Source organism: Anabrus simplex, chromosome 3, assembly GCF_040414725.1.
Source record: "Anabrus simplex isolate iqAnaSimp1 chromosome 3, ASM4041472v1, whole genome shotgun sequence".
NCBI lineage: Eukaryota > Metazoa > Arthropoda > Insecta > Orthoptera > Tettigoniidae > Anabrus > Anabrus simplex.
In genome coordinates, this window is record NC_090267.1 from 133,549,275 (window position 1) to 133,573,922 (window position 24,648).

The window sequence follows — 24,648 nt, forward strand, 5'->3', positions numbered from 1 at the left end:
CTATCGATAAATACTGCGTCACTAAAGTTACATAGAATTAAATTTACGATCATTTATGGATTATACATTTTTACCGTACCGGCTATGATAACACAGATATTCATGAATTTCGATTTTTGTTGCTAAGTCCACATCAACGCCGAGCCACGAGAAAATGGGTGAACAGAATTTAATGAAAATCGGTATACAGAGTTGGGGAAGAAGAAACTATAGTCTAAACTATAAACAATTTTACTGACCCTGGATGAAATGGTAGTTTAGGGGTAGGCGCCTAAAATTTAATTTTTAAATACCTATGTTATTGGTCCTGTAGAAAAGTACTACATAGCAAAATTTATAGAGAATACAATTTCCAATCATTTATGTTTTGTTCAGTTTTACCGTACCGACTATGTTATGAGTAGTATTTCGGAGTCTGAAGAAAACTAAATGTGAAAGCCTACAATATCGAAGGCGCATAACATTGATCAACAATATTACATTGACCATTGTTTGTTATGATGTTCTTTGCCCTTTATGCTGCCCTCAACTCTGATAGATGGGAATACTGTTGCGTACCGAGTATAACAGCCTGACTGAATAGTGACGGGAAATAGCTAGGGAGTTAGAAAACATTTTTTTCTTTAGCATGTCATTCCTCTGGTTCATACATTGTCTGATACTGCTGGTAGGTAACACACTGGTTCATCATAGTATTCCAGCTATTCGATCCCTACTCAGACACGCTGTTTTGAATGAGCAGTGTGCACATTTGACAGAGGCTCACTTAGTAATAGTAGTATACCTGGTCTAGAATTACAGTTTAGGCCTGTTCCAAATTATAGCACTACAATTCACTAAGTAATTAAAAATTCATCCAGGAAAAGAGCCGTTTCTTAAGAAAAGCGTCGTCTTCTTCTTAACTTTTATTAAATTCTACATTCATTTTACTCCAAATTAGCAGTGAAGAGGGGTTTTCTCCTCTGGCTTGGAGGAAAAATTTGCCTCCAAATCAGATAGATTTTTCCGCCTCCAGTGTAGTGAAATGAGATTTTCTGACTCATCGTACTTTTAACAAACATAGTAAAAGGACATAGCTTTTGCCCTGGGACTCTCCATTATTCGACACACACACACACACACTCCCGCCGAAGAAAAACTAGTGTTCACGAATCACGGCTGTCTGCGGCTTGGTCATTCCAGCTCTGGAACTTTGGACTGTTAGATCGGTAGCGCAGAACTGTTCTTTTAAAAGGGAGAAAATGCGTGGTTTTTCATTTGATCGAGTATTTCATATTGCTTTTAATCGCGCCATTCCTACTGACGTCATTGTAATGACCTATGTTCATTTCACTTGGGAAAACCACTAAGACAGTCTTTCAGAGGATGTAAAATAGCAGGTGGAGAGTGTGTGTCTGTCATTATAATGAAAACTCCCCAACCTGATTGTGACTGATGGTAGGTTTAGCGGGCCAGTCTTCATATGACAAAAGACGTTTGGTAACTTCCCCGTCGCTTTTCTAGGGTAACGTTAAGAGCTATGCAATATAATACAATCTTGCTCACAAGGTGTACACTACCTAACCTAGAATTCTGTTTACAATGTAGAATTCCGTAGTGAAGCACCGGTACATCAGCTAGTCGTACATCATCATTATAGACCGTTATGCCTTTCAGCATTCAGTCTGCAAGCCTCTGTGAATTTACTAAATGTCGCCACAATCCTCTATTTGCAACTAGTGTAATGGCGTCTACTTCTCTTACCCTCCATAACAGAGTCTATTATTCTCCGAGGTAACATATCCTCCTCCATTTGCCTCCCATGACACCTTCATCCATCGAGTTCATTCATAACTTAGCTTTTATCTCTTCATTCCGAGTACCCTCCTGCCATTGTTCCCACCTATTTGTACCAGCAATCATTCTCACTACTTTCATGTTTGATACTTCTAACTTATGAATAAGGTTTCCTGAGTCCACCTAGCTTTCGCTCCTGTAAAGCCAAGTTGGTCTGAAAACAGACCAATGTAAAGATAGTTTTGTCCGGGAGCTGACCTCCTTCTTATAGAATACCGTTGATTGCAACGGTGAGCTCACTGCATTAGCTTCACTGCACCTTGATTCAATCTCGCTTACTAAATTACCATCCTGGGAGAACACACATCCTAAATAATTGAAATTATCTACCTGTTCCAGCTTTGTATCACCAATCTGGCATTCAGTTCTGTTGAATTTCTTATCTACTGACATCAATTTAGTCTTTGAAAGGCTAATTTTCATACCATACTCATTGCACCTATTTTCAAGTTGCAAGATGATAGACTGCAGCCTTTCGGCACAATCTGCCATTAAGACAGAGTTCTGAGCATAGGTCACACTGCTTACTACATTTCCACCTAACTGAATCCCCCCTGCCACTTTATACCTTTCAGCAGATGATCCATATAAACCACGAACAACAAAGGTGAAAGATTACAGCCTTGTCTAACCCCTGTAAGTACCCTGAACCAAGAACTCATTGTACCGTCAATTCTCACTGCAGCCCAATTGTCAACATAAATGCCTTTGATTGATTTTAATAATTTACCCTTGATCCCATAGTCCCCCAGTATGATGAACAACTTTTCCGTTGGTACCCTTTCTCTAGATCTACGAAACTTAAACATAACTGTCTATTCCTCTTGTAGCATTTTTCAATTACCTGGCACATACTGAAAATCTTATCCGGACAGCCCCTCTGTGGTCTGAAACCACACTGGTTTTCATCCAACTTTATTTCAACCACTGATCGCACCCTCCCTTCCAAGATGCCAGTTAATACTTTGCCTGGTCAATGAGATACCTCAATAGTTGTTGCAATCCTTCCTGTTCCCTTGCTTATAGATAGGTGCAATTACTGCTTTCGTTCAATCTGAAGATACCTTACCAACACTTCATGCCAATTTTACTACTCTATGAAGCCATTTCATCCCTGCCTTCCCACTATACTTCACCATTTCAGGTCTAATTTCATCTATTCCTGCTGCTTTATGATAATGGAGTATCTATTCCCTGTCTGCATCAGCCCTTGTTTGGGGCCATTTCTGATAAGCCTTCTTTTTACGTTTGCAAGCTGCTCTTACTTCATCATTCAACCAAGATGTTCAATTTTTTCCATCTTTACACACAGTTGTTCCTAGACATTCTCCAGCTGTTGCTTCTACAGCATCCCTGTATGCCACCCATTCTCTTTCTATATTCTGAACCTGCTTACTGTTCACTGTTCAGAACTTCTCCTAATTATATCCATGTACTTCTGTCTAATTTCCTCGTCCTGGAGATTTTCTACCCTTATTAGTTTGCAGACAGATTTCACTTTCTCAATCCTAGGCGTAGAGATACTTAGTTCACTGCAGTTCAGATAGTGGTCTGTTTCATCGAAAAATCCCCGAAAAACCTGTACATTCCTAACAGATTTCCTGAATTCAAAGTCTTAAGATATAGTCTATTATGGATCTGGTACCCCTAGCCTCCCATGTATGGTGGTGAATAGCCTTATGCTTGAAGAATGTATTCATATCAGCTAAACCCATACTAGCACAGAAGTCCAGCAAACGCTTCCCATTCCCCTTAGCTTCCATATCTTCCCCACACTTACCAGTCACCCTTTTGTATCCTTCAGTTCTATTTCCAGCTTTTGCATTGAAATTGCCTATTATCACTATCCTATCCTTGGTTTTGACCCTGACTGTGATGTCACTCAGTGCTTCATAAAACTTGTCAATTTCATCCTCATCTGCTCCCTCACATGGTGAATACACTGAGGCAGACCTCATCCTAATTCCTCCAACTGCCAAATCTACCCACGTCATTCGCTCGTTTACGTGCCTAACAGAAACTATGTTGCGTACAATAGTATTCCTAATGAACAGCCCTACCCCAGACTCTGCCCTTCCATTTTTAACACCCGACAAGTACACTTTATAATTCTCTATTTCTTCCTCATTATCTCCCCTTACCCAAATATCATTTACTCCTAGCACATCCTGATGCATCTTTGCTGACACAGCCAGGCCTACTTCCTTTCTCTCATAAGCCCCATTAATATTGATAGCTCCCCATCGAATTCCATTTCGTTCACCAAGTTGTTTCCAAGGAGTCCCTCCCCTGTCAAATGGGAGTGGGACCCAGTTACTCCCATAGGTCCGAGGCTTGCTTTAATGTTCTGAGCTCGGTAAATTCATGAATTGAATGCTACCCTACTTGCACATAGTCAAAGTGAGGATCTCTCCTCTAATGGGTTAGGGACCTCGGTGGATTGTATAGCCCTAGCCGCCTGAGCACAAGGAAGGCCATGATTCAGAATATGTCCAAGATGCCCACTCCCATTCCGTAGCAACTGGTATCCCGACTCTCAGGATCACTTACTAGGCCACTCAGCCATTGCCCATGGTTCATGAACTAGGACGTGACTACAGTAACCCACACTATGAACCATGACAGACAGAAATGATGGAAAAGTAAAAAAGTGCATTTCCTTGTTACTGTGAACATTACCTATACAGAAATACTATTCTTTTTAAATTCTGAGCAATGTACAGACAAAACTCTTACTTTATATATATAGATTTTAACATAAATATGTAAAGATAAGAATCTGTCTTATAAGGACCTAAACAGCAGCAGGCAATCCCAAAGCCTCCCATGGCTTTGTGTATGTTATATGCAACATCAGTTCTGGTCTTGAGAACATATCTGATCATATTAAAATACGAGATTTGTCTTAGGAGGGAGCAATTTTGATTCCTGTCTGAAAGCCCAGTGACTATATAGTGCCCTGAGTTAAGTGCCGAAAACTTTTTTGGTGATACAATCGAAAGATGTCTAAGATTAACATCTAACCCTGTATGTAATGTAGATACACTGACTGACAGAGCAAATGCAACACCAAGAAGGAGTGGTCAGAACTTTATGCCAATTGCAGGGTAGACTGACGTCACTGAGGTATGCTCATGATGTGAAATGCGCCGCTGTGCTGCGCACGTAGCGAACGATAAATGGGACACGGCGTTGGTGAATGGCCCACTTCGTACCGTGATTTCTCAGCCGACAGTCATTGTAGAACGTGTTGTCGTGTGCCACAGGACACGTGTATAGCTAAGAATGCCAGGCCGCCGTCAACGGAGGCATTTCCAGCAGACAGACGACTTTACGAGGGCTATGGTGATCGGGCTGAGAAGGGCAGGTTGGTCGCTTCGTCAAATCGCAGCCGATACCCATAGCGATGTGTCCACGGTGCAGCGCCTGTGGCGAAGATGGTTGGCGCAGGGACATGTGGCACGTGCGAGGGGTCCAGGCGCAGCCCGAGTGACGTCAGCACGCGAGGATCGGCGCATCCGCCGCCAAGCGGTGGCAGCCCCGCACGCCACGTCAACCGCCATTCTTCAGCATGTGCAAGACACCCTGGCTGTTCCAATATCGACCAGAACAATTTCCCGTCGATTGGTTGAAAGAGGCCTGCACTCCCGGCGTCCGCTCAGAAGACAACCATTGACTCCACAGCATAGAAGTGCACGCCTGGCATGGTGCCGGGCTAGAGCGACTTGGATGAGGGAATGGCGGAACGTCGTGTTCTCCGATGAGTCACGCTTCTGTTCTGTCAGTGATAGTCACCGCAGACGAGTGTGGCGTCGGCGTGGAGAAAGGTCAAATCCGGCAGTAACTGTGGAGCGCCCTACCGCTAGACAACGCGGCATCATGGTTTGGGGCGCTATTGCGTATGATTCCACGTCACCTCTAGTGCGTATTCAAGGCACGTTAAATGTGCACAGCTACGTGTAGCATGTGCTGCGGCCGGTGGCACTCCCGTACCTTCAGGGGCTGCCCAATGCTCTGTTTCAGCAGGATAATGCCCGCCCACACACTGCTCGCATCTCCTAACAGGTTCTACGAGGTGTACAGATGCTTCCGTGGCCAGCGTACTCTCCGGATCTCTCACCAATCGAACACGTGTGGGATCTCATTGGACGCCGTTTGCAAACTCTGCCCCAGCCTCGTACGGACGACCAACTGTGGCAAATGGTTGACAGAGAATGGAGAACCATCCCTCAGGACACCATCCGCACTCTTATTGACTCTGTACCTCGACGTGTTTCTGCGTGCATCGCCGCTCGCGGTGGTCCTACATCCTACTGAGTCGATGCCGTGCGCATTGTGTAACCTGCATATCGGTTTGAAATAAACATCAATTATTCGTCCGTGCCGTCTCTGTTTTTTCCCCAACTTTCATCCCTTTCGAACCACTCCTTCTTGATGTTGCATTTGCTCTGTCAGTCAGTGTATTTTACAAGTATGAACAATTGAAAAAACTCTTTCCATCTTCAAGTAGAGCTGTCAGGCATGCGCTCTGCCTCCTTCCATTTGTTGCGCCCACACTCTGCTTTATGATTTGCAAGGTTTCCCTAAATAATACTAGCCAAATGCGATGCTAAGATGATGTCGAGCAGTAGCAGTAGGGCACACTACATCCTAATTCATGACTCTCCACCACCCATGAAGCTCATGGCAATATTTTGAAGACCCTGTCCCAGACCACCACCAAGAACAATCGTCAGATAATATTCAATCCCATATTGACAGTTAAAATGATGGCCGAATATCAGTAGTCCGAAACTAGTACCATGATTAAATTAAATGGAAGTACTAATTTTATATTGTATTAATTAGGTGGTTTACCTCATTTGTCTAAAATAATTGACGGTAGTTCACAAAGAAAAGTGTCAATATAAGAAGGTTAATCTTGAAGCTAAAACATTTGGAATGTATGGAACAAATTAAGTTGTACATTTTTGTATTACTTTCATAGTATTTTATCTGTGTTGTCTCGATCACATATTTTAACAGACATGTATTTTAAGAATACTAATAATGAATTTGTTAAAAGGTATTTTATCCAATAAGTTGATAACTATTTTGTGTCTCAGTTGTACCAATGACAGCTCAGTAGAGCTGAAACATGTATACCGAGCTCAATAGCTGCAGTCGCTTAAGTGCGGCCGGTCTCCAGTATTCGGGAGATAGTAGGTTCGAACCCCACTGTCGGCAGCCCTGAAAATGGGTTTCCGTGGTTTCCCATTTTCACACCAGGCAAGTGCTGGGGCTGTACCTTAATTAAGGCCATGGCCGCTTCCTTCCCACTCCTAGCCCTTTCCTGTCCCATCATCGCCATAAGACCTATCTGTGTCGGTGCGACGTAAAGCAACTAGCAAAAAAAAACCATGTATACAATATTATGTAATGTTTATTAATTAATCTGTATTATAATGTATTGAAATGGTGCAAATTTTTATATTTTTATATTAGATTACTACAGTCAATATGGAACCAATATGTGAATTTAATTTCTTGTAATGAAATATGTTACTTCTTATTTTATCCTGTATGTGCAGTATATTTCTAATAAACCATAATCGAGGCAAATATTTTAAAATACTGGGGCTCACAGCTGTCGTGCTAATCAGGCCAGCACATTTACTTTTTTTATTACATTGATTTAAAATTAATCTTGTGACCCAATCTGGCTTTGGGATTACGATGGAACCTTGATTTTCTATTTTTAGGAGGGAACACAAAAAAAAAAGTACAACACGGGAAAACAGAAAATCCGGGAATGAATGAAAACCAACAATTTGGCTAAAATCACAGAAATGAAATATGGATAGTTATAATCTTACTAACACTCCTAAAACAAACTAAAGTGCAGCCCCAATGGGCCTTCACCTGCCAAGCGACCGCTGCTCAGCCCGAAGGCCTGCAGATTACGAGGTAACGCCTGGTCAGTGTGACGAATCCTCACGACCGTAATTCCTGGCTCTCTAGACTGGGGTCGTCACCTCGCCATTAGATAACTCCTCAATTAAAGGTAATCACGTAGGCTGAATGGACCTGGAACCAGCCCTTACATCCAGGTAAAAATGCCTGACCTGGCCGGGAATTGAACCCGGGCCCTCCGGGTGAGAGGCAGGCAAGTTAGACCGCGGGACTGGCTTCAAACCTTGATTACCGGTACGCAAGTTTAAAATATCGATACTTTATATTAAGTTTTACCGGGGAAACTTCATCAGTTTTCCGTGAAAACTTCTTTCATTTCAGCAACTTTTGATCAGCCAACCTCTTCGAATAACTAATAACGCCAAGCCAATCATCTACAAGTAGTTTTAATTCTCTAATAAAATAAAGCACATTAAATACAAAAGCGTCCAACATGATGGCAAAATCCCTTCTTTTCTTAATCTTCCATTGTCATTTGGAGACCGGTACACTGTTCATAAGTTAGTTTCTGTAAATCTTGTGCCGCGTAAATTAGGCCTATACATTGACTTTTAAAGGTTATGTTGAAATCGAGAATATGGTTTCGAATGTAAATATCAATTCTCAAAAGTTCTCGAATGCATTATATTGAATTCTGCCCATCACTAATCACAATCGAATTGGAAAAAGAAAAAATATCAAAACTTCAGATATTACGGTTATTTGTGACCTTGAGCTCAGCTGGGAAGTGCACTCACTGCGTAAGTTAGTACGAGTGGAAAATGATACAAACTTTTTAAATGTAACAAATAAAAAAAACTGCTGTTTTATGACATTTTAACACAAAAACATAAAATTCCCAGTCTTCTATTAGGACCAAAACAGTACTAGGAGATCCAAAGACCTCTCATGGCTTTATGTACTGTACATATGTAAGGTGCAACATCAGTTCTGGTCTCGATAATATAATCATATACGATAATATTAAAATACTAGATTTGTGTTAAGGAGGAGCAATTTCGATTCCTTCCTGTAAGCCCACACTGACTATATAGTGCTAAAAGAGAAGTTTGAGAACCTGCTCGGCGATACGGTCGAAAAAGGTAAACATATAAACATCTAACCCTGGACATAATGCGGACGTTTTACAGGTACGAACATTTGACAAAACATGTTCCAACCGGGCGAGTTGGCCGTGCGCGTAGAGGCGCGTGGCTGTGAGCTTGCATCCGGGAGATAGTAGGTTCGAATCCCACTATCGGCAGCCCTGAAGATGGTTTTCCGTGGTTTCCCATTTTCACACCAGGCAATTGCTGAGGCTGTACCTTAATTAAGGCCACGGCCACTTCCTTCCAACTCTTAGGCCTTTCCTATCCCATCGTCGCCATAAGACCTATCTGTGTCGGTGTGGCGTAAAGCCCCTAGAAGAAAAAAAAAAACTTGTTCCGTCTTCAAGAAGAGCTGAAGTTAAATTAATAAATTTCATTGTTTGTCCGTATTGAACTAAGATTACAACTTTTATTATAATTTGAATCCACCTTATTCAATACATAAAAACTGTTGTTTAGATTAAATTACAACATATATTTCAATCAGAACTAGTTTCGATTGCCGTCTGCGTCATCATCAGCCGTCGTTTCGTTAGATCCTGAAAAATGCTTGATTGAGGATTTAGTGTTGATGGGACGGTTGATCCAGAAAATCGTTTCTTCAAGGAACGGATAATGCAGGAATTTTTAGAACGTGATTTAATTAGGATGCTTACGGGACCACGTAATTTGAATGAATAATCCGGGAAAACATCGTGTCCAGGAACAGATAATCGAGGTTCCACTGTATGTGGCTTTTTGTGGTAGATTTTGTTTCTCTTGTTTGTCCCTGTCTTACATTTTGGTAAGAGAAATACAGGCCACTTCAGTAGTCATTGTTCATTTACTTTCACTGCGTCAGTGTTGTACATGCTGGGAGTACTGTAGGGATGGAATTTTCATTCATGAATTAAGTCTGTTTTCATTGTCCATTGCACACAAATGTTGCTTGCATACTTCTTCTTCTACCACTTTTCCCACACCTGTGGGGTCGTGGGTGCGAACTATGTCGTACATGTAGATTTGGCCCTGTTTTACAGCCGGATGCCCTTCCTGATGCTAACCCTGTATGGTGGGATGTAATCACTATTGCGTGTTTATGTGGTGGTTGGTAATGTTGTGTGAATATGAAGAGGAGAGTGTTGGGATGGACACAAACACAAGCCAGAAGAATTAATTAGAAGCGATTAAAATCCCCGACCCAGCCGGGAATCGAGCCCAGGACCCTCCGAACCAAAAGCCAGTACGCTGACCATTCAGCCAACGAGTTGGACTAAATGTTGCTTGCATATTTATCAACTGAAATATATTGTATTGTCAAATAATTTTGTTCGACTTCTGTACCTCACTTTTGTCATTATTGCGTGAAATTATATGCCAGACCCAATTGGGCCAATGAGCAACATAACATACTACCCCCGTTTTGTAAGTGTTCTATGCTGCCTAGTTGAAGCAGTTCGGTGGTATTATTTTGTTATAGTCCTACCTCAGTGTCTTGAGATACTGTGCTACTTTATTTCCATGCTAGAATGTGTACAGTTGGTATAAGAGTTCTATTTGTGGAAGATTTGTGTGGGAGATATTATATTGACTTACAATTTATAAAGCATTTATTTCTTGAGGCTACACTATATTTCTGCTGCATGGTTAAAACCTTTTAAAATATTAAAAATAATTCTGTAACCACATCTAGAAATGATTGACTCATTTTCGGGCTCTATGGTTAAATGGTTAGCGTGCTGGACTTTGGGGACTCATTTTCGGGCTCTATGGTTAAATGGTTAGCGTGCTGGACTTTGGCCCAAGGGGTCCCGAGTTTGATTCCTGGCCGGGTCAGAGATTTTAACCTTCATTGGTTAATTCCAATAGCTTAGGGGCTGGGTGTGTGTGCTACTTCAGCATTAGAATTCGTCATGGGTAGGGCCCCATCTTCAGACACGCAGGTTGCCTATACAGCATCAAGTCGGGAGACCTGCACCAGGCCTCTTTGGAGGCCACTCGTCATTATTATTATTATTATTATTATTATTATTATTATTATTATTGACGACTCACTCACCGGATCTGTTCTATTTTGGCCCCAGTCAAGTTTATTAAGAAGGCTCTCTTATTTGTCTAAACTATTTGTTTATTTTTTTCCTTTCTAGTGCTGATACAGCACGATTTCATGAAGATCTTCTCAACATTGCTCGAACTACCCTTAGCTCCAAGATTTTATCTCAGCACAAGGAACACTTTGCCAAGTTAGCAGTAGATGCAGTACTGCGACTGAAAGGATCTGGCACTCTTTCTGCCATCCAGATTATCAAGAAGACTGGAGGAACTATGGAGGATTCCTTCTTGGATGAAGGTGAAGAAAGTTATTGCATTATATTATTAAATTTAGAATTTATTGACAGGAATTATTTTGAAGGTCCACTTTTCAGATCACTGTTCTAGTGGTTAACGTGCTGCTGCCGGGATTATCTTTGGCTCAGATCCCGACTTTTTTTTTTTTTTTTCATATTCTTTTTTATATTGACTAGTTCAGCCTTCCTTTAATTCTTATAATTGTCATAAATACATCATCATTTTCAGCCTCAGTTGTTGGGACATATACCGGTATTATGGTCATATTGAGAGGTTGCACTTGGAATGTCATGGACATCACTGAATTACTGATTACATAATAACCCAGAACAGTTCTAGCAGTTTGCTGGTTGATTACATAAGCCGCACCATGCTCTTTCTGTTCCTCATGTCCTGAGTAATATATTCTGGTTTGAAATGACCCATTCCAGTCCATCATAACTTGGTAATACCTAAAATATCAATATTCAAGCGAGTCGTCTCTTTTTTTACAATTTCTAACTTACCTTGATACATACTCTGCACATTCTATGTCCCAACAATGAATCTGTCCTTACAACTTTGGATTCTCTTTTGCTGAAAGGCGGCATCGGCAGCATTTCCTATGTCATTAGCATCACCAGTATGTCGTAGGTACGACATCGTAACCGGTGAGAAACCTTCAATTGTTGTGTTTAATATATTTTAATTATAGTTTATTAAATGCTAAATTATCTTTTATTAAATGTTAAACATGACTAATACATGGTTTCCCTGTACATATGTATTATAAAATTTGTATAACCTCAAATACATATGTGTATAAGTTTAACCTCAAAATCTATATAATCGAAAGCGGTAGAAAACTCTATAATGTTCGTATATTCAATTTATCGTACTATAATTTGGTATATATGAAGGGTTCTGGAAACTTACTGTAAAGTTTATTATCCAGATACATGTAGAGACATTAGGAATGTTCGAGAAATTTCTGTGTTTATTGGTAAACAGTAAATGAAAGCTCAAGTACTCCATTCAGCTAGCTGGTCGATCGATGTTGCGAGTGTGTTCCACTAGAGTGTTGTAAGAACCCTTCCAGAAATGATAATTCTAGATGGTTGATCGAACAGTATATATATCGAGCTGTCGGTCAGTGAGACAGTCAATGTTGGACTCGGAGTCAGGTTGGACTCGAAGGCAAGTGATGAACTGCGAGTAACTGTTAGGCTCCGAGGTGGAATCGGCGAGTTCAAGAGAGTGCATGTTATAGTGCGTGAGTCAGTGTTGTTGATATCTGTACTTGTCAAAATTGACTTCAGGATACTCCATTATTAAGTGCTGTAGTGTCATTTGCTACTGTGTGTAATTGTGTGTTGTGACTTACAGTGACAGTAAAGTAACTTAACTTATATAAGAAAGTGAACGTGTTCTCGTGTGATATTTATTTCCATCAAATAAAATCGCATTGCAGAACGATAAGTACACTACACTGAAGGATGTTTTATCTTGGGTGTTGGATTACCTTGATATTCCTTTTCAGTTTGACTTGACCAAGCTCGATAGCTGCAGTCGCTTAATTATGGCCAGTATCCAGCATTTGGGGGATAGTGGGTTCGAACCCCACTGTCGGCAGCCCTGAGGATGGTTTTCCGTGGTTTTCCATTTTCACACTAGGCCTTAAGGCCATGGCTGCTTCCTTCCCACTGCTAGGTTATTAGATTCACAGAAACTGATAAGCTGCTCTCCAGCTTCATTTCAATCACCTAAGCCATAGAGGTCCACAACATTTTCCTCTTTACCTTTCCCAACTTTGGCATTTACCTTTCCCAACTTTGGCATCTAATCTTCAGTCAGAAGTAACACATCTTGTCTGCACATCTTATCCACAGCTGCTTGCACTTGTTCATAAAATACATCGTAAAGTACGAATTTCATTATGATCCGTATTGACAAATATTCACAATTATAAGAATTAAAGGAAGGTCCACCTATTCAGTACTTTACTCATTCTGTTTCTCCTTCCTCCCACACTGACCAGTCATTATGTTTATCGTTTTGTGTGTTCCTTTTTATGTTTATAATTTTCTCTATATGACTTCATTTCTACATACTGCTCAATGACCCTATTTCATATCCTCATTTGATGCACCCACTTTCTGGATTTATCACACTGTCCCAGGAGAAATAAAGATGTCAAGTAGCAGCCTTCAAATTGTGAAACCTGGCATTACAAATACTGCACAACTTCCTGTTATCATCCTTTAGGAAATACCACTGGTAACTGCTCTACTTAAGTTCATTAAGTGAATCAGCTCAAATCTGACTTGTGACGCCCTATTCCAGTCTGGAACAGAGATATTTTAGGAGTGTTTCGGGTACACATGTTTTGTGTTTGTTGTTGCACCTCTGAATACAGGTATGTGGCGATGTTGCTGGAGAAATACTAATCCGCAGTTCATGCATCATAAGAGTGATAATTCTTTTTCTTTGGTGTTACACAATATTGAAACTTTGATGACGGAACCTTTGTGGCGTCTGAGGGACGCAGACGAAGAATACACCCACGTTATCCCCTGCCTGTCATAAGTGGCGACTAAAATGGGCGACCAAGGGATGATCAAATTAGAACCATGAAACTACTTGTAATTTGTACCACCACGCAGGGAACATCATGGGTCGCTTTTACTTGCACTTAGTACCACTCTGTTAGGTACGATATAGGTTTGTGATTAGTAGCAGTAGAGTGCGTTGCCAGCTTTTGCAGTACCTGTGATTAGTACCACTTAGGAGTGACACCATGGTTTTTTGGTTCGGTTTATGATTAGTACCCACTATATGAGAAACGCCACAGGTTAGTGTGAGTCCCTGTGGTTAGTACACCTATGTGATGAACACCATAGGTTTGCGTTGCCTGTAAATGTACTACATGTGCGAATTTAATTACGTGTGGGTAGTACCATAATGTGTGGAATACCGCAAGTCCGCGCTACTTTTGATTAGTACCCCAAGATGACAAATACCATGGTTCTACTTTCCTAGCGATAAGTACCATTATGAGGGGCTGATGAGTTGGATTTTGGACTCCTCTAGAGTACTAGCATCATCGGTTCAGTATTATGCTATAGAAGCAGTCCCTTGGTTAGTAATACTATTGTTTTATGTCAGTTTCTGTGAATATGAGGCATTGCGGGTCGGATCCACTGATTGTTTTAAATTCATATCCATCCATTCATTCTTTGTCTTCACGTTTTGAATTCTGATCAGTGAGGATTTTGGACTTTTAAATTGTCATTACTTTTCATCTCATTTCGTACCATTAGGGGTTGATGACCTAGATGTTAGGCCCCTTTAAACAACAAGCGGCCCGTATCCAGTATTCGGGAGATAGTAGGTTCGAACCCCACTGTTGGCAGCCCTGAAAATTGTTTTCTGTGGTTTCCCATTTTCACACCAGGCAAATGCTGGGGCTGTACCTTAATTAAGGCCACGGCTGCTTCCTTCCCGCTCCTAGCCCTTCCCTGTCCCATCGTCGCCATAAGACCTATCTGTGTCGGTGCGACGTAAAGCAACTAGCAAAACTAAACAACAAGCATCATCTTCACCTTTGTGGCCAATATTCTAAGGCGATACATTTCACATTTTGGTTTTCACGGGTACGACGACTATTTTAGGTGAAGGACTGATATAAAAAGATTTTTTCAACTTTCCTCGAATAATTAAAATATATCCAGTGTTCTCACATATTGTGATGAATTTTAACATCCATTACTTTGTTGGCTGACCTCAGTAGCAGACTGTTCATGGAATATCCTGTTTTGATCCCTACATGTCAGTAGCTTTGAACATATAGAGATTAGTATGACTCTGGTTGCATTGGTTATCCTAGTGGAGTGGTTAAAGCATTTGTCCAAAGAGTGAAGGATTCCATTTTGAGTCATGAGAGTGATCACATTTCAGGTCTTGTCTTAGAACCCAAGATGCTTTAAGAGAAACTATCTTCTGATGGCCTGACCTTCAAAATTATAAGTGAGTTTCTGATGTTGATCAACAGGGAGCACTTGGGGTATCATCGGGTGGTTTCTTAGTATTCCAATTGTTGCCCAAGATCCTCATTTCACATTAGTCAGCACTAGTCCATGTAGAACCTTGGCCCCCTCAGTCACCTGTCTCCACAGATCTTGCTCTTTAGTTCTTCCTCTCCAGGCTTTCATGCCTGATTGTTGGAGGTCTTCTTCCATGACTTCAGTTCATCTTCTTATGGATCTACTTCTTCTCATATCAGTTTTTCCAGTAAATATTCTCTTGATTGGATTTATCAGGTATTTTCTGCCCATTTAATTATCACAAAACATGCATGTACCTGAAATGCTCATATATTATTTCTGTAACTGACCAAAACAGTGTGTCACTAGTCATATCTGCACTGATTCACTCACTTAACTTTTACCAAATTGTTGGGCTGCCCAAACAGTTCTAGCAGTTCTGTATTTGTCCTCATCCTCCAGCCATCTTCATATTTCGCTGCCCCAAATATCCTTCCCACCTTAAAAGCCAACCTTCTTCTCTTAAGTCATCATTCAGCCCTTTGAACCATACATAAATGTAGGTCACAGTTCTTATTCTGCTCTTTTCTTATCCGCAGTTATTCATGATCCTTTTACAACTTCAACTCTTATGAATTCCTTTTCATTTAAACTTGCAGTATTGTTTCTTGCAACTCTTTCAGAATTTTCATCCTCATTTAGTTTTGTTTACAAATACTTTTAGCCTTAGATTTTGTGCCATATTTTGTAACATGGTATAATTTCTATAAGGTGTTTTTTTTTAAATACAATAATGATTACATTGTCGGTAAATTCTACAGCTTGGACTACTCTATTAAGTATTGTTTTCCCTGGGTTGATAGGCAATTGCGAGTTGCCCAACAGGTATCTTCAAAGACAGCTGATTGAATATCCAAGAGTTGAATGTGTCTGGCTTGTGCATTGTCTCAGGGGATGATCACATTTTCAGCTTGTTTGTCTTAGAGCCCTTTTATTTGATCTTAAGTTTGCATGTTAATGATGGTATATTCTTGTGTTCAGTTGAGTCTTCCAGCTTTGTTACAGTGTACATGTGAGCAGGTTAAAGTAAACAGATCCGCATGACAACATGGAATTTCTTTTATGAGCGCTACTAGTTTTATCTATATAATGTTTACGTTGTTCCGTGTTGGCTGATATTATCTCTGCATTTTAAATTTGGATCAAAGATTTTAGAAGTTTCTGGGGAACCTTTTAACATAAGAGCGTAATAAGATAATGTCCATCTAATGATTCACAAGTTTTTAGTGGACACTGTAATAATGTACACTGTTAGCATTTTTATTCATCTAGTCATTATATTAGTCGGACAGTTCACTCATAAGAAGACTATTTTATGGAGAAAATTTTCTAGTGATCATTTGTTTTAATGTAATGAACAAATAGTATGACTCTTATGTGCAATGTCCAATGTTTACATAAATGTTTTAATCATGTATCAATTCTTTTTGTCATTGTGTATTGGCTGAATAAGTCCTATAAAAAAGAAAGAGGCATGAATCAAAAATGTAAATGTTGTTAATAATAATTTCAAGATTTTAAGAATTTGGTTAGTATTGAATAAGATGGAACCAGCATTATTTCCTTTCAAGGTTTATTACAGTAGAACGTCAATAATTTGAAATCGGTTAATTCAAAATCTTGCCTAACTTGATGCAGCGCTCGTTCCCGGAAACATGAGGTACGGTTTTGCATGTTGTTTAAATTGTTTAATTCTAAATACGGATGATTCGTAATTCGAAGAACAATGGCCCATTATCGAATTTCAGACTTAATTCGAAACTGCCTTTACATGTTGAAAAAAAAAAAGTATTTGACAGAGTAATTTAAATTCAAAATTTCTCCGTGTCATGAAAGAACGCATCTTCCGCACTTTCACTTCATTGTCTACAGTGTGCTTCATGTTTGCGAAGTTCAAATGAAATCGTAATCCTTTTGTATTTGGCATTTTAACCTTTTCTGGTTTATTGTAACTGGTCCAACTTCGAGCTCACCTCGACATTATGTTTCGTTCTACATGAGAAGTTATTTATTGAAGTTCTTTGACCTATTGAGGTCGATCGATATCTCTGGAGTTTCTAGAACAAATTTTTGTGCACAAAAGAAGCCATTCTGTTATTTCCATGGTATAATACGAGATATATGTAGCCGTGTGTCGTCATGGTTACCTGCGGCCTGTCAGCTGTGTTTACAGTGAGTAGTGCTGCACACATGTTGTACTAGGCATGTTTATCTGTAAAAGCGAATTGTCTGGGTTGAATTTGCGATATAAAATCGGCAAATGTGAATGAAGAAAAAATACGTATGCACGTTTATTTAGACAGCAGTGACGATGATTATTTACTTGAATTAGACAAAGAATTTAGAGAACTGTCAAGTGAAGATGAAGGTGTAGGGAACTCCAACATTGCAAGTGAAACTTTAGTGACTGGACCTGTGCGTAAAAAAGCGCGGAATGATCCCGGACCATCATATGCTGTTGCCGAATATTCAGAAGAGGAATTTCCAGTGAATGCTACAAAAGCAAGCAGACACGCTAATGGGCCGGGTTGGAGGAGGGTATATGGCACACGGCAATGATGACGCTTCTCAGATCAGGGCTGATAATTTTCAGTAATAGTGATGCTGGACATAGTTCCGGACATACAAATGGGAATGCAAACGGCAATAGTGTTTACCGGAATGTAACATTTCGTGATAGTGAGCCACCTAGACTAAGTAATTTCTATTTCTATGTCTTACTTTTATGTTTACATTTTTAAATTCTGTTTATAGTGGTTAAGTGTAAGAGAGGGCCGTGAGCCCTAACTTCGCCACAAATGTAAGTCAGGAATAAATAAATAAATAAATAAATAATTCATCAGGTCAGAAAACTAGAGGACTGCAGATTCTGCCTAGCTGCATGACTCCACTTTATTACGTTTTGTATTGTTTTTTTACTCCTGCACTGACGACGAAAATTATTACAGAAACTAATTCCTATGCAATAGAATGTACGGTCATAATCATAATATAATTACTAATAAAAATTCAGAGTTTAATCTGGCTAGGTATAAATGTGCAAAATTAATTTGGACCAGACTGTTGGAACATATGACAGAAAATTGGACTGCAAAGGGTTAAGGAATGCCACAATATCACGTAGCAAGCAGTGTGCAGAAAAGCTGAATCCACAAACACTGCCGATGCCTTCAGTTGGCGAAAAAGCGTGACTCATCTAATCAGTTCGTACACACCAAACAATATTGTCAATGCCGATGAAACTGCATTGTTTTCTTTTTTAATGCCCAGCCCAAATGGACTTGTGGTTTTAAAGGAGAGAACTCGTACAAGGGTGGGGGTCACTGTACTGTGTTGCAATGCACACAGAAGCAAGAGACTTCCTTCCCTCATCATAGGAAAATCACGATGTTTTAAGGACGTTGGGCACTTTCCATGCAAGTACAAGGCATAATACCAATATGGTTGGTGCGTTATTCGACATTATAAATTTTCCAGCTAACTCATTCCTGGTTGCCAGCATTTCGCCCCAGTGTGCTAAGTTGAGCTCATCTGTTAGTAAATAGCACACCTACCAAAACGCATGGCTAGTGCATACCGTGGAGGCCACTCCTTAGGCTAGTTGGAGCCACCGGCAGTGCCAGTGCACTATGAGAGGCTTTCTCATTTTCAAAAATTTGTCTGGTCATCAGATGATATAGACGTTGATTCTCATAGGGAACCTGAAATATATAAATTTTCCGGCTAACTCATTCCAGTGTCCAATAACGGACCAACTATGTTGGTATTATAAATTTCCCCATTTGGAAGAAATATTTTCAGGTTCCGTATGGGAATCAACATCTATATCAAGTACATACAAGCAGGGTGTCTACTGATAATGGAAATACTGGAAGTACTGGAATTTAAATAATAAGCTAAAGAATATGGACTCATCTTCAACCAAGAGAAAAGTGAGGTTATGGTCATGGAAAAGATACGGACAACCAGTAGGACACATTGAAATGGAGGGGAAACAGCTACAGATGAACCATCAATTCAAATATCTTGAAAATGTTATCTCTGATACTGGTTCTATAGACAACGAAATTTCCCACAGAAGGTAGCAACTTGTACAAAATAGACATAATATGGAACAAGAAAATACCAACAAAATGTAAGAGAGTCATATATGAAACCTATTACATACCAATCCTGACCTATGGTTGCAAAACGTAGACCTTGAGAAATAAAGATATTAGTAGAATCCAGCCAGCAAAAATGAGATTTGTCTGTAGCATGATCAGTAAAACACGGAGGGACAGAGTCTGTAATGAGGAAATCTGCAAACAGGCTCAAGTTGTAAGACTGCAGAACAGAATAACATAGCAGCGACTGCGATGGTATGGACATATGTGACGCATTGGAGATAACAGATTACCGAAACAAATTTATGATCTTAAAACTAGAAAACAAAAGGCCAAGAGGGCGACCAAGACTCGGGTACAAGGACATGGTGAAGATTGACATTGAACAGCGAGGACATACTTTGGTAAGCATTGAAGAAGGAGAGAAGTTGAGACAGAAACTGGTAGAGAAGCCTCGTTCACCGACCCATCGCTTAAGATTGGAACGACGTGGGAAATGTATGTATGTTAATATGATATTGGAAATACTGCAAGTATACTAGAGTTTTGAACCATATACTGGAAAAATTATAAAATATACTGGAACAAATATTATCATTCTTTATAATCTACCCTGGATATTTGCACTCCAAAAGTCCAGGTAATAAGAATAATTGTCTAGGTTGGCATTATAACTTAGTGATTTTATTGAAAAGTAATACTTATGTAGTACATTAGTAACAGTACAGTTTCTTGAATAATAACTTGTGATTTTCTGTAATAACCCGGCGTTGGGACGTGACATCCTCATCGCCCAGCGTCTCTCTTGGTGTTGTAGACAGTCACTAACTTCTGCTTTTGTACTAATACTGTTTTCAGTTTCCGTTCTCTTTTCCTTCATTCTTCTGTTTTGCAATTCTTCAAGTATAATAACAATGGATTCATTATACATACCTGCCAACTTTCCTGATTTAGGCGGGAGACTCCCGATTTTCGACAGTTTTTTCCACCTCCCGATTATTCTATCTTTTTTCCCGATTTTAGCCTATTTTCTAGTGAACTTCAAACATTTGTTTTCAAATCCCGCCATTTCAGCTTTTTTAGGCCAGTGGCCGGAATTCCTTCGCCCATTGGCCGCTTTCAAACGAAATATCGACGTTTATTAATGCGAGAAATGTGCGCGATTGTGCGATGTTTATTGAAACCTGTATATCGCGACGCGTATATCGATCGTAAATCTATCGTTCTCGCATGCTATGTTCGTGTTCGTTCACATCAGTCTAGTAGATTCCATCCTCTTTGGTCGATTCTTGAGACTAGTCGCTTTCTTAGTAATTTAATGACATAATTTTAATGATAACGACTAGTGACTTTTCTAGAGATTTTAGGAGCCATCTGGAGACAATTCTGGCTAATTTTAATTTATCTCAATATAAATAAAATAACAGTTTTGCCTGTACATTGCTCAAAATTTAAAGATGATATTTCCGTACCGGTCGTGACCATAGAAACAAGGGGAAATGCCCGTTTTAATTTTCTGTAATTTCTGTCTGTCTGTACGCATGTACGTACGCAGGCTCATGACAAGAAAATGGCTGAAGTGAATTTAATGAAAATCGGTATATAACGTCGGGGAATAAGTCGCTACAATCTAGGCCATAAATAATTTTATTCACGCTGAGTGAAATGGTAGTTTAGGGGAAGGCGTAAAATTTAATTCTCAAATATTTGTTATTATTGGCCCTAGCGATAAATACTACATAACTAAAGTTATATATTATTAAATTTCCTATCATTTACGTCTGATACATTTTTACTGTACCGGCTATGATAACAGACATATTCATGAATTTTGATTTTTTTTTTTTTTTTTGCTTAGTCCATATCAGCGTCGAGGTACGAGAAAATAGCAAACAGAATTTTATGTTAAGTCAGGGAATAAGGAACTACAGTCTATGCTATAAATGATTTTATTAACTCTGTTCGAAATGGTGGTTTAGGGGAAGGTGCCAAAAATTTAATTTTCAGTTACCTATCTTAGTGGTCATATTGAAAGTACTACATAACAAGAGTTACAGAGAATGCAATTTCCGATTATTTATTATTCAGTTTTGCAAGAGACCATTCTCATGATTGATTTGTATTGAAACTGACTTAAGCAAATTATCACAAAAATAATTTATTCTATTATCACCACCTATTTCAATACAAGCCACTTGCTACATGGATGAAATTTACATAATACTACAGTATATTCACTTCTCAGGGACATGTTTCGCCCCTTGTTAAGGGCATCATCAGCCTGTAGTTAACCTTAAGGTCAAATGTCTGAAACATTATCTATTCATACATGGATTACAATGAAAAGTATGTTACACGTTAATCCATGTATGAATAGATAATGTTTCAGACATTTGACCTTAAGGTTACCTACAGGCTGATGGTGCCGTTAACAAGAGGCGAAACATGTCCCTGAGAAGTGTATATACTGTAGTATTATGTAGATTTCATCCACTTAGCTTGTATTGAATAGGTGGTGATAATAGAATCAATTATTTTTGTGGTAATTTGCTTATTCAATTTTACTGTTCTGACTATAATAATATTGGTTTTGATGGTGATTAAATTTTGAAGATGATTATAAGAATGAGAAAAAAGTCGTGAAGGAACGATCGCTTGAATAATAACACAAGAGGGAGTCATGAAAGAAAGGACGACTCACTTCACATTATATGCTCTAATATCACAGATTCGGAAGAAAACTAAAGTGAAGGCCTCCAATATAGAAAGCTCATAAAATTGATCAACAATAACATTACATTGACCATTGTTTGTTGTGATGTGCTTTTGTGTATTCTGCTGCCATTTATCTATGATAGATGGGATTACTGCTGCATTTTGGGTATAACAGCCTGCCTGAATATTGGCGGGAAGAAGCTGGGGAGTGGGGAGTTAGATCTCTCTCTTCTTTAGCATGGCATTCCTGTGTAAATTTACTGATACTACTGGTACGTAACACACTGGATCATCATAGTATTCCAGCTATTCGATCCCTACTCCGAGGTAGTGATTTGAATGAGCAATGTGCACACTTATACAGAATAATTACACAGGAGTGTTCACGGCTGTCTGCAGCCTGGTCATTCTAGCTCTGAAACTTTGAACTGTTAGATTAACACAGTAGTACTTTTTGCTAGAAGTGAGAAAATGTGCTGTTTTCATTTTATCGAATATTTCTTATGAAAGCATTGCTTTTAATCGCGACATTCATACTGGCGTCATTGTAATGACATGTTGACTTCAGCTGGGAAAACTATAAGGACAGTCTTTCTGAGAATTCCATAGCGAAGGAGGGTACATCAGCTAGTTATTTGATCCAAATAGCATTACTCTTCGCATAATCACACGGGCGCTTGATGCTAAGTAATGGCATCTACTGTAAGTGCGTGACTGATTCACACATGTGGAGCCCTGAGTTCATACTATTTTCGGTAGGGTTATCGGAGACTGATCATCTCACTCACATACTTCCTGTGAGGGAATAGAGATGTGTAGTTTTTAGCCTCGTATAGCAACTGTCGGGCTTTGAGACAATAAGTGTTATAAATATATCGTAGTACTGTATTGCGTAAGACATGTAGAATAAGCAATTATGACCAATTGTATCTCCTGATTTCTCCTGATTTTTCCTGACTTTCAAATCAAAATCTCCTGATTTTTGGTTTTGTAAAGTTGGCAGGTATGATTATATTATATGCTGTACTTCAAGTAGCCTATATTATGTCTATAATATAATTCATCCATTGCTTGCTTGCTTGCTTGCTTGCTTGCTTGCACTTATTTTTCAGAGACAATGAGTAAAATCAACATGGAGGTGCCTTCAGTTCGATCTCATGCCAAAGGCAACAGGCACATCGAAAGAGTAAACGCTTCTGGTTCCAGCAAAAACCTGTGTCACATGATGCCTGCCAAGGAAGCAACTACAGACTCTGTTTCTGTGAATGCTGCTCCATTAACTACAAACTCTTTTCCAGTGAAAGCTGAACTTGAAGTGCTAACTTCAGTTGTTGATAAGCATACTTGTGTTGTGTCTAGAAGCACTCTTAACAATTTTATCATCAAGGATGAAGTTATTACTACAGAAATGTTGTGGGCTATTACTCAAGTTGTGACCCATTCTTCTGCTAGAAGTTTTGGCATTTGTAGTGATCTTTTTAAAATCAGGTTTCCTGACAGCAAAATTGCAAAGAAGTTCAAGTTGCAAAAGGATAAACTTGGATACCTCGTTACTTCTGGACTGGGTCCATACTTCCAAAAAGAATTGACAAACTTGGTTAAAGAGTGTCCTTGGTTTTGTATTTCTTTTGATGAAAGTTTAAATTCTGTCGCTCAGAAGGGTCAAATGGATATGGCTGTTAGATGTTGGGATGGAAACTTAGTTCAAACAAGATACCTTACATCTGCATTTTTAGGTCATGCTACTGCTGAGGACCTTCTCATGACATTTTTGCAAAACTTGAAAGACACTAGTTGGATGCAAAAAGATGCAAGTATCAATGTAAAACTGAAGGCCGTTGTCACTTAGAAGCAGCGATGTTAGATAAGACTTTTCAAGTATATTTTGTGTGTGTGTAATATAGCATTGTAAATTGAAAACTAACAGTTATATAGTATGAATCTATAAATACGATTTTGTTTTTCATTCATATAAAACTGGCAATTTGTAAACTTTTTGTCTTGTAATTGTTTTAATAGTCTTATTTTGTATTCATTGGGATTGCAATATTTTTCCAAAGCAAGAGTTGTATACATTCTCTAATTAAAGAGATTTAAAAGCAGTGCGTGGAGTGGAGGCGCTGTGAGGGGAGTTGGAAATCCTTGTAAAAAAATGTTAAAAAATTGTTGTATTTAAAAAATCAAGACTAACTGTACTTACTAAATACAAAATGTACATTTGTTGACAAAAAATTACAAACCTGAAGTTATCAAGGGTGTAATTCTTCCTAAAGAACTAAAAACGTTCATAGCATTAGGTACTGAAATGTTGCTGATAGTTATTCTGAATATATTGGAATTTTGTAAATGGAACTCAGTAGACACCCTGACAAGGCATCTAAAAATGCAAACAGTACAGTAATCCAATGAATAAAGCACTTGCACAGGGGAGCCAGTATAGATTTCTCCTCGTCTTTGAACTTTTTAAAAAAAAAAATTTTATTTCATTGTGTGAAGTTGTTTGCCAGTGAGTTATCCAAGTGCATTATTTGAATACTGTAA

The 24,648-nt window shown here is 39.2% G+C and overlaps 1 protein-coding gene across 1 annotated transcript in view; it reads left to right on the plus strand.

The window, feature by feature from the left end:
- Positions 1 to 24,648, plus strand: part of CCT2 (chaperonin containing TCP1 subunit 2) — a 181,603-nt gene that overhangs the window by 74,177 nt on the left and 82,778 nt on the right. Inside the window, exon 4 of the mRNA XM_067142714.2 lies at positions 11,003 to 11,205. Coding sequence (XP_066998815.1) covers positions 11,003 to 11,205 — 203 coding nt within the window. The remainder of the gene's footprint in view (positions 1 to 11,002; positions 11,206 to 24,648) is intronic.